Raw genomic sequence first — 13372 nt, 5'->3', positions numbered from 1 at the left:
AAGAAAAAAGCTAAAAATGCAAATATTTGAATTTTTTGAAGGTTGAAAATGTTAAAAAACAAAAAATAATAATTCGGGACATACTTGAAGAACCCCAATTTTGTTTTTTACCGTTGGTATGTATCCTACCACTTGAGTTGAGTTGAGTTGAGTTGAGTTATTAAAAGGAGTTTGAAAAAAACGTCTTATCTACTCTAGTTTTTTTTAATACTGGCACGTAATAACTCTTTAAATATTCAGTAAAATTTTATTTACATCATATGCTTACAGCTAAAACAAATGCAGACAAAGAACCCTTATTTAATTTCTTCAATCCACCTCAACAAGACCTAAAATGATAGCACATTTTCATGAGTACGCTTTATTGTCAAATAAATAAACAAAAATAACAGCAAAAAGCAGCAACTCCAGCACATAACGTTCAATTCACATTTAAGCAAATATTAAAAAATATTCTGTTGGATTAATAACATGCAATATCAAAACAATTATCCGTCAGTGTACCACTAGTAGCAATTCATACAACACAATAGTGATGGGACGATACCAGGTTTTGAAGCGAGTACCGATACAGAGTACCACATGTATATACCTTTGATACCGAGTACCGAGTACGATTACCGAGTACTTAAGTACAGTGTTGTACTTAGTTGTATATCACCTGCTAATTTATCTGCCAAGGCCGGCGTACAGGCGTGCACACACACATGCAGAAAAAAGTAATCTCCATACGATAGCGAAAAAATACGTAACCTGGCGGAACTTTTTCCCAAATTTGTACTGTCCGAAGCATATATTGGCACAAAGTTTTCAGTGTTCTTATAGTGTAAATCGGTCTTCGGTACTCGCACGTTGGTATCGAAAACTGAGACAAAATATTTCGATACCGAGTATGAGTATCGATACCACTGAAATCGTTCGATACCGAGTACTCGTCCCATCACTACAACACAACTCCAAGTAAAATTGCCTATCTTTCATACAATTAAGTTTACTGTTAGTTTCAACTAATTTCCCCAAAATTTCCATGGCCAGTTTCTTTTGCATGAGCCTGTGCAGCAGTTTGTCCATTCAAGCATTTGTTGCAAGTCAAACAACGAAGTGTAAAGTTGGCAGTATCCGTGAATTGCCTTGCATTGTGGGCTTCTTCAGCAACTTTCAGGGCTTGAATTAACACCAAGTCATCATTTTTAGGAAAAATGGTCTGATGAGGTAGTTTAGATGTCTGGGGGTCCATAAACATTGGATCATAATGGATGCCATCGTACAATAGGAAAATCCTTGTTGCATAATTTTCGTCTTGTCCATAATTATCCACACGTTGGGTCTGAATGTCAATGGCTGCTATTTCAACTTGATAAATTTCAGAGAGAATCGACAATTCAATTCCACCGCCCCATGATGTGTCGCATTGAATCCAAACACTATACTCATCGGTGGTTCTACCTAAAAATGCTTCGCTATATTTTTCAGGGTTCGACCGAACAACATTTGCAATCTTCGACCGAAAATGTTTTGCCTCTGAATAGTTTGCTTCAGTTAAGTATCCATTCAAGGCAAAAAACACGCTGTAAAACAGGCAAGAGTTGTCTGCAGGTACTTCTTTTCTCTTCATTACAGGTTCAAGTAGTTTTGCCTCTTGCTTATGTGTCCTGCTTTCAGTATTAACCACAGTGAAGGTGTCACCATTTCGAACTTGTGCATCGGATAGTGTCAAAGAGTTGTTGCTAAGATCCAGTTGCTTCGGAGGATATCCAGTCATAATTTTTTGCTTACATGGTTCAACTCCAGAAACAATCTTTATTGCCTCCTTTAATTCAGCTAACGTTGAGTTTGCAAAAAGTTTGGATTTCAACTGATGTGTTCCAGTTGATGTTTTGCATCTCAATCTTAAGGACTCCATAACTACTTGGATCTAATAAGGGTGAACCTGTAATTGTGCATAACTGTTACATTGACCAATACTACTTACAAGTGCACATTTAACATGACACAATCATTTGACGGAACACAAGCACAGATATGAAACAAATCTATTAAGCTCACTTGCATAAATTATTTTGTTCTTACATAAAGTTGTTGTAAAATTTGCTTTCATAAATACCAGATGTAAGGGTTTAGTTAGCAAGAACGTTGGGACATGTGTTATGCAAACAGCTATCAACCAGTTAATATAGCTTTATTTTTATTTTCATAATGAATAAAACTCTTACCTAAAACTTCGATGAAAACACCAACACACCATAGACCAGTTTTTGCCGCAAAAATGTTAACGTTTTTACGTAGGCTTATGACAAACAACAGTAAAAACTTCAGCTGTTAAACAAACAATCGTTCGGAGCGTTAAGCTTAGTCTCATCCGTTTAAACAGGTGCGCAGTTGTATCCAATAAGTCCAGCGTTTTTTTACGACTGAGTACACATGATTTTCCTCAAATAAAAGTATGCCATGTTTACAGACAGAATACAAAGATTGTTAGTTGCGACGTTATTGCGCAACCTCATGTAAAAGTCACAATAAATTCGTAATTTTGAATTAAGCAACGAACTTACATTGGTTGAACATGATCATTGACCACTTTTTCAGTGTAAACAGTTTTTGACCAAAAACACCTTTCAACAAGTTCAAACCTGCAATACTGCATTAACAAATATGCAAAGTTAAAATTAGCTAAGCTGAAATTTTGCAACATGCGCTTAAAAAAGTAGAAAAATGTAACCTAATTGTGTTTAAAAAAGGTTGGGTTACTTGTGCTAATATTTTTCAACTGTGCTTGCCCAAACTGGATAAACTTAACTAGTTGATGGGGGATCTTGATACTGGCGATAAAACTTTAGATTTAAGTGGAGCTAAGCATGACGTTTGGCTTGTTAAAGTTCCGAAGTATCTTGCAACCAAATGGCTGAATGCTCCTGATGGATGTCCAGTGGGAAAATTAAGAATTAGCAAGTAAGATTTTTGGTTCTTGTCTCCAAAATAAACTTTAATTTCTTTATTTTTCATTTTTAATAAACTTTCAATATAACTTAGGCATTGCTTCTCAAAACATTTCGCAAAACGTGTGAGAATGTTTTTTTCAAGTTTTTTGCTTTTCTAACAAACAGTGTCATATCATTTTTACTTAGGAAACAAATTAACTGGTTTATGCATGGTAAGAACTTCCATAAATAGTCCATAAATTGTCATTTACAATGCAGAAATGCAGGAAGAACAGAAGTAATGTATTCGATGAATTCAAATCTTCGAGATCCCAATGCAACGTCCGCTGATGCGAATCTTTCTACTGACCACAAATTTGCTTTACAAGGCTCTGGAGGACAATGTCTCTCCGTGTTTTCAACCACAGGCAACCCAAAAGGTTAAACTTATATCTGCTAGTAAAACCAAAAATTTTATGAACCACATGGAAAATGAGCAATAATGTTTGGCGAAAAAGATTAAACAGTTCGCATTAATACAGTAACTTCATTAGAAACATATTTTTTTTTACAACATGTTCAACCATTGTTCTGTACATTTGATATGTTCTGTGTGTTAAAATTATTATATTTGAGAAAACTGATAAAGAAAATTAAAAAACTGTCATTGTTTTACCCATATGTATATACAGTGCTTCTAAAACATACAGGATCACTTGGTGCACCTTAACATCAATTTATTGTTGCTTGGTGCACATTTATATCGCTTGGTGCACCTTCATATCACTTGGTGCACCTCAGTGTCGCTTGGTGCACATTAGTGTCGTCTGGTGCACATTTGTATCGCTTGGTTCGCCCTTATATCACTTGGTGCACCCTTATTCCGCCTGGTGCAACTTTATATCGCTTGGTGCACCTCTACTTAGCGATATAAAGGTGTGCCAAGTGTCATAACGGTGCACCAAGCGATATAATCGTGTGCCAAGCGTTAAAAGATGCACCCGGTGCATGAAGCAATATAAAAATGCGCCAAATGTTATAACGGTGTGCCAAGCGGTGATAATAATGCATCAAGCGATCCTGTATATTTTAGATGCACCCATATATATATATATATACTGTAACTCCATAAAATTGCATTGAAACTGTTTATGCTAGTCAATTGTTAATGTCAAAGTCGTGGCTAAAAATTGGTAATTTGAGCAACACTTTTGTACAAAACTTTGCAGTTGGTGAGAAACGGTGCATGGAGGGACGCGTGGTTCAAAAAGTCGACTGTCGCCCTGTGGTCAGTAAAAATTACATGCAGCTGAAAAAAGCGCAGATGATTGAAGCGTCACGACCAAAACGTATTACCAAACAGCTCAGTTCAGTTGTGAGAACCTACAAACCGGTCGATATAACAAAGGAAGAGGTTAGTTTCGATTTTTTTAAGTTGCCGAATGCATAACTGCTTAAAATGTAGGCTGATAAAATTTTTGCGCATTGTACGCATTTCCCTAAATATATATATATATATCGTTTAAAACGATCATATATTAGTTAAGCTAAAATGAATACATTCATACTGGGGTCAACTCTGAAGTGTCCATGCAGACCAGCGATCACGGCACACTCGTATTTAAATCACAGTACGCTTCAGGGCTGAACATGGTATGAATGTATTTATTATAGCTGATCAATGACTAATGGTCGAACTGGCGATCCCCTACTACAAAGCTGACATGTACAGCATGCGAGGCAGGCAATGGTGATTGCGATTCAACTTTTGGCGGGTTCACCACTGAGCCTGTGTAGCTCAGTTGGTATAACAAGAGTCTGGAAAAAACTCCTGTGGTCGGTTACTAGCCTTGTCAAATGGGAATGCCTAAAAGACCGGTTTGATTTGGTGTAACACCTTCAATGGCATACTATTATATTAGTTAGGGTGTTTTTAATTACCTTGCTGTTAATGGTGTGGTTCAGAAAAGTTATAAAAACACTGATGTTGTGATTTTCAGCGCGAGTACAAAATTAACAAGAAGAAAGCAGACAAGAGCGTGCGCATGGAAAGAGACGAACTTCAAAGTGCATTGTTTAAGGCTTTTGAGAAACATCAATATTACAATATCAAGGACCTAAAGGATATAACAGCACAACCTATTGTAAGTTAGAGTAAATGTTGCAACAAACAATATATGTGTTTAATTTAAATAACCTAATTTTTGCCATGTGTTTTGTTTATCAAGGTGTTTTCGAAGTGTAGCTGTAATCCCTACAATTCAATCCTTTTTTGACCTTTTTTTACTTTTAAAAAATTTTGTTTGTCGTATTGTACAGTTTGATAAAATGTAAATACTGTTTTTATGCCACAAATATTATGGTGATTATGGTTTAGATATATCATATAGTACATGGTTTAAACCAATAGTTTGTTTACTTTAGACATTCCTCAAAGAAGTTCTGAAGGAGATCGGCCTTTACAACAATCACACTGGTCACAGGCATATGTGGGAATTAAAACCTGAATACCGACATCACTCAAAACCCGAACCCACTCAACAAAGTGACTCTGATATGGCTGAATCGCCATGACGATGAAACAGGGTTGAATGTGGACAAAAACAAACACTTCTTAACTGCCAGTTTGAGGACTTGAAGTTCAGCTAGATTAGCGGGATTGTTTGGCAATTGTTTGCACCTTGCTGCCTTTTACTTAAGGACATGTTTTCTGTGGATCTTTTATATTGTCTCGCTGATTTTTCTGTTACATCTGCAAATGGTTTACTGTATTTGGATAAAGTTCGTAATGACCACATGTTTTCGAAACCAATACCAACATTAGCAAATAGAAATGAGTTTATTACTAATATTGTAATCATGCCAGTGTATTTATTAATTCTAAATCCCCAAATCTATCATTTCGCTTTCAAACCTGTTCTGAGCGCATGTTTTCTTTTTTTCAGATATTTGTTCTATTAAACTGTTTAATAAGTGATAATAATGCAAAGTGAAAGTGATGACATTCTGCAGTTGCTGCAAAGTGCAAGAAAACTGGACCGAGATAAAGGAGTCGTCCAGCTGAAATCGATTTTCAAGAAGAAAAATGACCAACTTGCAGAAGACCTGCTTAACAAGTTTCACGAGACTTTGAAAACTAGCTCGGAGTCAAGCAAATGGGAAGATGTACACGGAGGTTTATTGGGTATGAAGTGTGTTGTTGAAGAGGCTGTTGATGGCTTTGTTGAAAAGAGCTTATTTCATCAAGAAGAGCTTGACTTTTTGCATAGTTTTGCTTTACTTTCATTGTCGCATAATGAAGTTAGGGTTCGAAATGAGGCTGGATGTTTGCTTGGTCGTTTATGCTCCCTGCAGGGTAGTGAGGTTTACAAAAAACTTGGCCAAGAAGTTTTGAAGCTTCTACGATCCGACCTTGACCGACACATTGAAGGTGACTCTGACAACCACAACAACAGCGCCATCGCCGCACAGTCAGCATCAAACATTTTTCATGAGTCCGCTGGCTGGAGGCATTTGGAAACCACGATGAAATGTCTTCAACATATGATCGAGGGCTGTGGGAAAAAGTTTAATGATTTTGTGAATCTGGAGCTTCTTGATCTCTTGTTTTTGTCACTCCTCCACACGAACAGATTTGTCCGTGAAACTGGTTTCAATGTTTGCGCTGCGATAGTTCAGTGTGGCCAATCAGATGAACAGTCACTCAACAACTCAATTGTGAAATTCGGAAAGCAATTTAGCGGTCATCTTGCTCGTGGCTTGGCAGATAATTGGTCACAAGTTAGACTTGCATCATCAGTGGCTTCACGAAACTTCTTGACTTCGATTGACGTTGATAAACGCTCAGAATTTTTCCCACAACTAATTCCACGCATGTGTCTCAACCGGTATTACATAGCAGAGGGCGTTCGTATTTACTCACAAGACACCTGGAAAATAATTTCAGAGGGTCATGGTAAACAGTTGGTAGAAGAGCACATCGCATATGTGGCTTCATATTATATTGAGGCCACTCAAGCTGATAATCATGCTGTAAGAGAAGCTGCCTGTGCTTGCATATCAGAGCTTGCAACAAAAGTGAACCCAGATGCAGTGCGACCTTATGTTGCTGATCTTCTAAATGCTTTGTTGGAGTGTTTTCAAGATGACAGCTGGCCAGTTCGCGATGCAGCTTGTATTGCATGTGGGAACTTCATTTTAAGTTACAGCGACGCAGCGAAAGAGAAACGCGACATGTTGTACTCTCTCTTTCTTGGCAATCTTCGTGATCCTATTGCTTCGGTGCGACAGGGAGCAGGTTTAGCTCTTGCTAAGTATACCAAGGTGTATCATGAAGATTGCATGACTACTATAATGTCGGAAATCCAAACAGGATTGGATGAAGTGAAAAGCCAAAAAGATTCAGGTGAAAAGGCAACAGGTTATGACAAAAAGCCGGCACAATTTGGAGTGGTAAAGGATTTACACACCCAAGTGGATTTGAAACACACCGACCAGCAGATGTATTCGTGCGGGTCCTTGGCCCCAAAAATGGGCCGTGGTAGTCGTGGAGGCTGCAGTGACTGTCAGTTCAGACGACCTTCTGAACCATGGGAACGCAGTGACGGTTGTATTTATCTCATCACAGAATTATCAGCAGATTTCCCTGAGAAGGCATCCAGTCTGTTGCCATCTGTAATTGCATGTTTGTCACACAAGCATTACGCACAGCACCTTGTGTTACTGGAAACTTTTTGTAAACAACTTCCAGTTATGGCTCCACGTCTCGGCAAACGTGGTTTCAAGTCCCACATTGAATCTTTCATTGACCCGATTTTTTATGCTTTGTCATGCGACGTAGCACTTACTGTAGCTGCTGCCGAGGAATGTCTGCAAAAACTGGCCAAGTTTCTGGGTGTAAACATCTTGAAAGGGCGAATCGAGAATTATAACCCAACTTATGTGGATCGTTACTGTCGTGTCGTGGCTCAATCTGCATTCCCAGGTCAAGCTCCCCATATGGACCGACCTTTCAAGTTTGGTCTTGCCTAAAAATGACATACACTGTTGTTACTGTCATGGCCAGATCTGCATTTCCAGGCCAAGCTCCTCACATGGACACGCCATTTAAATTTGGTCTTGCTTAAAAATGACATACACTGTTATAATCAGGAGTTGTTTTGTGATGTACACACCGTTCCGCTCCTTAGCTAATTGGTTGCTGTGTTTTATGGCATCATTTCAATGTTTTTTTTATAATTATCGGCGGTTTTCTGGTTAACTACCAAACTTGTCTAATTACGTTGTTCTCAACCTGAATCGCTTGTAATTATTTTTCCCACATAATGGTTTATGATATTGAATGTTGTTATGTGCACATGTCTTGTCAATTTCTAAGCTTTTGTGAAGTGATATCTGTACTCAAATGCCATAGTTTCATAATTTTGCCTCAATTTTGTTCCAATGTACATTTACATTCACTTGGTAAATTGTTTGTGCCACAAATTCTCTTTTAAATTACAGGTATTTGATTTATACTGTGATAATATAGAATTTAAATTGGCAAAATGTCTTCAAGCTCAGACGAGGATGAAAGTTACAAGATGTACAAGTAAGTGTTGTTTATTGGGAACATAAAATATTTTCAACATTGGAAAAAATGTCATTGTACTGTGGAGTAGTGTGCAATTGTTAATTTACCGTATTTTACGGACCATAAAGCGCACCCGATTATAAGACGCACTGTCAATAAATTGCTTTGATTAGTTTTTTGTTCATACATAAGGCGCACCAGGCTATAGAACGCAATGTATTTTAAGGAGTATATAAAGCACTACTTGATCCATACATTAGGCGCACCTGTTTATAAGGCGCACGATCAATTTATGAGGAAAAAAAGGATTTAAATTGCGCCTGATGGTCCGTAAAATACAGTAGTTGCACTTTTGTCGTAATTATACAAACAAGAGCAGTATAATGTGTTGTTACATGTATACAGTTAACTTTTCGCAAGGAACATCAAAAGTTAATGTAAAAAACTGTCTTTGTTTAAGGAAGTGATTAACAAATGTTCATGTGTTATCTTTTTGTTGTGTTTATAGAATATATTAAATAGTATATTACAAAACCACCTTACTAGTTTAGTTGTAATTATGCAAACAACAACTGTAGTATATGTTGCTACATGTAGACATTCAAATTAATCAAAAGTAGAAGTGGACCCATGACATATATCCTGTTATTGTATTTATGGAATATTGTAATTAAATTAAGTTTGTTTCAATTCAGAGATCGTCCAGAATGGAATGATGTGAAATCAGTTCCTCAAGATGACGGACCGGCCCCAGTTGTTCAAATCGCGTACAGTGAAAAATGTAAGTGACAGAAATGTTGTAACACTAAAACCACTACAAAAAAAGTGGCTGGTACTAAATACCGCTTGGTATACTGCTTAAAATACTACATGCTATGTGAAACGTGAGAATACAAGTCATAACAAGGGTAAATTATACCAAATTGTAATATTTCAATTACAAACCCTCACCCAACCTGAATAGCTCTAACCGTTAGCGCTTTCAAAGTCCGCAAAATAATTAATTTTTGCAAAAGCATATTTAAATCCTTCACAACTTTCTGCTTTTTGATAACATGTGGTATACCATGCAGTCACATACGGTACCATGCGGTAATTAGTACCACCGCAAAAAAGTTGGCTTATCTATATGTTTGTGTTAATAAACCTATGTTATTTCTGTTTGATAAATTGTGCATGTTTAGTAGTTACTTTGTATTTAAGTATGTATATTATGAAAATCAATGTCAAAAGTCTGCAATTTCAAATTGTTTCTTTCAGTTAAAGACGTGTTTGATTATTTCCGTGCTGTCATGGCGATGAACGAAAAAAGTGAGAGAGCTCTTGAATTAACTGGAAGCGCAATTGAATTAAATCCGGCAAATTACACAGTTTGGCATTACAGGTAAAAATCCAGCTTCACAAGTTATTCCTGGCTGTCAGTGTTCATCGATGTTTCCCTCATATATTTGTTTCTATGCAGGCGTGAAGTCTTAAAGGCTCTCAAAAAAGACATCGCTGTAGAAATGAAGTTTCTTTCACAAATTATTATGGAACAACAAAAAAACTATCAGGTATTTTCATTTAATGTAATGCAAAAAAATTTTTTTCTACATTTAAGGATTGTAGTTTCTTGGCCAGGGTGACTGAATGGTTATTACTAGTGACAGGCCAACTGGTCTAATTGGCTGAGCATTTTGTTGTAAGATGAAAACATTTATACTGGATTCAACCCCAAAGTGTCGATGCAGATCAGCGACCACGGCACACTCATATGTAAATCATAGTACGCCAGGCCTATTTAGTAGGGGATCGCCAGTTCAACCATATCGGCTATGAATACATTCATACTGGGAGCAACTCAGAAGCGTTAATGCAGTTTACGTTTTAGTTAAAAATTTACATCCAGTTAAGATTATATGAGTAGTATGTGTCCTGGTATTAAAAATTGGCCATTACATTGTTGGTTGCAGCAAGTATTGGTTCAACAGCTGGTATAATTACTTTATGTTACTTGAAAGGTTTGGCATCACCGACGCGCGTTGGTCGAATGGAGCCAGGATTTTTCGGAGGAACTTGATTTTACTGCCGACATTATTTCAAGAGATCAAAAAAATTACCACGCATGGCAGCACAGACAATGGGTCATTCAAGTAAGTAATGGAGATTATTTATAGCATGTATGTACAGAGATTTCCATCGTTGCTGCCAAAAGATTTAACAATGTGGCTAAAACCAAAAGCCTAAAGAAGTTTTGCCATGTCTATGAATTATTCAAAGAACTGCAGTAAAATGATTTGGTCATTTTTGGTACGTTTTTTTATATGTATGATTTATTATTATAAAGAACATAAAAACTGATTTTCTATTCCTGATTAGCTATTGGTTGCTTTTACACCACTGAACTGCAGTTTTTATTGACAATTTATTGCCGTTTTTGTCCCTGTCCCTTTTCACATTTACCTTTTTGATGTTATAAGTAGGACTGTGTTGGGCAACTGACATTATCGAAATGAAGGCATATTAGCTGCGTAAAGAGTTTGTAGGTTCTTAGGTTATGATAATATAACGCATTGCTCAGTTTTGCTATTCGGTCAAAAAATTGGGGAAAAAATCAATAAAACTGTTCTTGTGGATGTTTTGTGAAAAAATGAATTTAAGTTTTGCAACATCACTCTCAAACTTAATATTGCACACATTTGGCTAATATTTTCCATCAAAGTTAAACTGTAGCGTATCACAGAAAACAGTCATTAAGATGTTTTTATTTCAGGAATTTGAACAATGGGATGGAGAGTTAGATTTTATCGACAAATTATTGGAGCAAGACGTAAGAAACAATTCTGCGTGGAACGAAAGATATTTTGTGATTGAACACACGACAGGATTCACAGACGAAGTTGTTGAACGGGAAATTGAGTAAGTCATAATAACATTACATTTAACAAATCCAAAATTAGGTTGTAGCTGATAAAAGGTTAAAATGATTAATTACTAATTTGTGTGCTGTTGTGAATAAAATGGGAACATGATATGTGGTTCTGAAAATGTTTGTAATACAGTAAAAACCTGTTATCCAGATTCAAATCCCTATTCACTGTTTTTCCGCATTATCAGACTTCTGTATAATTGCCAATTTTCTAGTCAAAATAATGTTGTTATTTAGCTCATTCCAGAACCCAGAATAAAGTACATTTTTATCTCAAAACTAGCTATATGCTGGTACGATTTAATTGGTTTTATCTGCATTGCTGTATCTGCAAATTTTCAGGGTAGTTTGGGTTAGCAAAAATGAATTTTTCATCTCATAAACAGTTGTTGACTAAAATCAAGTTCTTGCTCATTGATGTATAAGCTAAATAAACTTCCTAATGATGCCTCCAAATTTGTAGATGATTTTTTTGGTTTTAAATATTAAATTTTTATTCAGATATGCAATCAAAAAGATCAATTTGGCGACCAAGAATGAAAGTGCATGGAGTTATTTGAGGGGGTAAGTGGCCATCTTAATCCTTTAGATGTAAAACAGTTCATAGCCATTTTACCACAGGGTTTTGCAAGACAAGGGTTTAACATGGAGTAAATCTCTGTGTGATCAAATTCACTCATGGAGGGGAGAGGGTCTAAGATCCCCCCACCTTGCCGCGTTTCTACTTGATATGTTTGACGAAGATCTTGAAAAGAAAAAATGTGATGTCAACAAAACAATGGATAAAGTCAGATCGGTGGGTGCTTGTTTTTCAGAGGCCTATTTATCTATTAAACAACAATCAGCAGTTAGTGCAGTGCTGAGGTTTCGTATAAGATTGTCTTATTTAGGGATACTGCCATTGTAATGCTTTGTATTTTTTCCATCTTTATATGGCCATTAAAGGCATTAAACTGAATCAAGACCGTCTCCCCAAGCATCCCAATAGGTTGAAAAATCAAGTCTGTGGTGGGATTTAAACCCTTGATTCGAGCTAAATGAGCTACACAGGCTCAGTGGTGGACCTGCCCATAGTCATTGTCGAATCACAAGCACCATTGCCTGCCTCGTACGCTGCACTACAATCGCCAGTTTAAACATAAATATCTGGTGAACCAACATTAGAGCATGAACACTTTAAGGCTGGTTCCAGTATGTTTATCTAAGTTGTTAATAATGTTCAATTTTTTAGTCACATGTGGTTTGGTTTTTGGGGCCTGTTGTAACCATTATATTGCAATACATGTGAATAAATTGAAGCTATAAATATCATATGCATCTACTGTGTTTCAGTTGTGCAAAGAATTGGCTGAGGACACTGACACTGTTCGAAGGAAATATTGGAATTTTGTTTTGCAAAGAATGACAAAGGAATATGAAGTCAAATAGATGCGGAAATAACATCCTACGGACCTGAATTGTATTCAGTTACGAAACAACCATTTGTGAATCAGCTGCTTTTGTGAAACTGAGATTTTGAATTGTTTTTCTGCACTAAACTGGGCCTTTCACCTTGTTGCAATGGAAAGGATGCAAATCTATAAAATTCCTGGGTGAATTATTATTTCTGAATTGAAATAAGGATATTTTGGAGTATTTCTGCCATGCTACTCAATCAATTATAACATATCAATTTAATTTATGCATGCTTATGGAAAAGTTGTTTTGGGGCATTTTTCAAGCGATCGTGACAACCTAACAAATATCCAGTTTTAGATCCTGAAAGTCATTTTTAGTACATCTTACATAAAAAAGTCATCTAACTTACAATACACTACAAAATGTGAAAAACTTTTGAATTTGGCAAGAAGAATTTTGAGGTACAATATATTACAATTTCATTAGTTAAATCAGTAGCATGTAGTATTAATACAAAAAAATTAAATTCTCTTAAATCACTCACAGAAAATGGCTGTTCTCACAGTGAAAGTATTA

At 36.4% G+C, this 13372-nt stretch overlaps 4 protein-coding genes across 4 annotated transcripts; 3 read left to right on the top strand and 1 right to left on the bottom strand.

The window, feature by feature from the left end:
- Positions 1–345: 345 nt before the first annotated feature.
- On the bottom strand, positions 346–2341 carry LOC145230613 (ubiquitin thioesterase OTU1-like). Its single transcript, XM_080096084.1, has 2 exons — positions 2214–2341; positions 346–1930 (listed from the first exon to the last, which is right to left on the bottom strand). Exon 2 carries the CDS (start codon positions 1901–1903, stop codon positions 1004–1006), a length of 900 nt encoding a protein of 299 aa, XP_079952210.1. The 5' UTR covers positions 1904–1930; positions 2214–2341; the 3' UTR covers positions 346–1003.
- A 214-nt stretch (positions 2342–2555) lies between these two features.
- Positions 2556–5864, top strand: LOC145230614 (general transcription factor IIF subunit 2-like). Its single transcript, XM_080096085.1, has 5 exons — positions 2556–2949; positions 3198–3358; positions 4148–4332; positions 4919–5062; positions 5343–5864. Exons 1-5 carry the CDS (start codon positions 2804–2806, stop codon positions 5490–5492), a joined length of 786 nt encoding a protein of 261 aa, XP_079952211.1. The 5' UTR covers positions 2556–2803; the 3' UTR covers positions 5493–5864.
- Positions 5865–5886: 22 nt separating this feature from the next.
- On the top strand, positions 5887–8420 carry LOC145230610 (uncharacterized). The gene has a single exon (XM_080096080.1). The coding sequence runs from the start codon at positions 5901–5903 to the stop codon at positions 7947–7949; it is 2049 nt and encodes a 682-aa protein (XP_079952206.1). The 5' UTR covers positions 5887–5900; the 3' UTR covers positions 7950–8420.
- Positions 8407–13200, top strand: LOC145230612 (protein farnesyltransferase/geranylgeranyltransferase type-1 subunit alpha-like). Its single transcript, XM_080096082.1, has 9 exons — positions 8407–8508; positions 9186–9271; positions 9751–9874; positions 9953–10043; positions 10491–10622; positions 11243–11388; positions 11900–11962; positions 12020–12194; positions 12731–13200. The coding sequence occupies exons 1-9, from the start codon at positions 8465–8467 to the stop codon at positions 12824–12826; spliced, it is 957 nt and encodes a 318-aa protein (XP_079952208.1). The 5' UTR covers positions 8407–8464; the 3' UTR covers positions 12827–13200.
- Positions 13201–13372: the final 172 nt, after the last annotated feature.

The sequence above is a fragment of the Phallusia mammillata genome, chromosome 5 (genome assembly GCF_965637545.1).
Source record: "Phallusia mammillata chromosome 5, kaPhaMamm4.hap1.1, whole genome shotgun sequence".
Lineage (NCBI taxonomy): Eukaryota > Metazoa > Chordata > Ascidiacea > Phlebobranchia > Ascidiidae > Phallusia > Phallusia mammillata.
The sequence above is the reverse complement of the archived record's forward strand: the minus strand, read 5'-3'. Positions and strand labels throughout refer to the sequence as shown.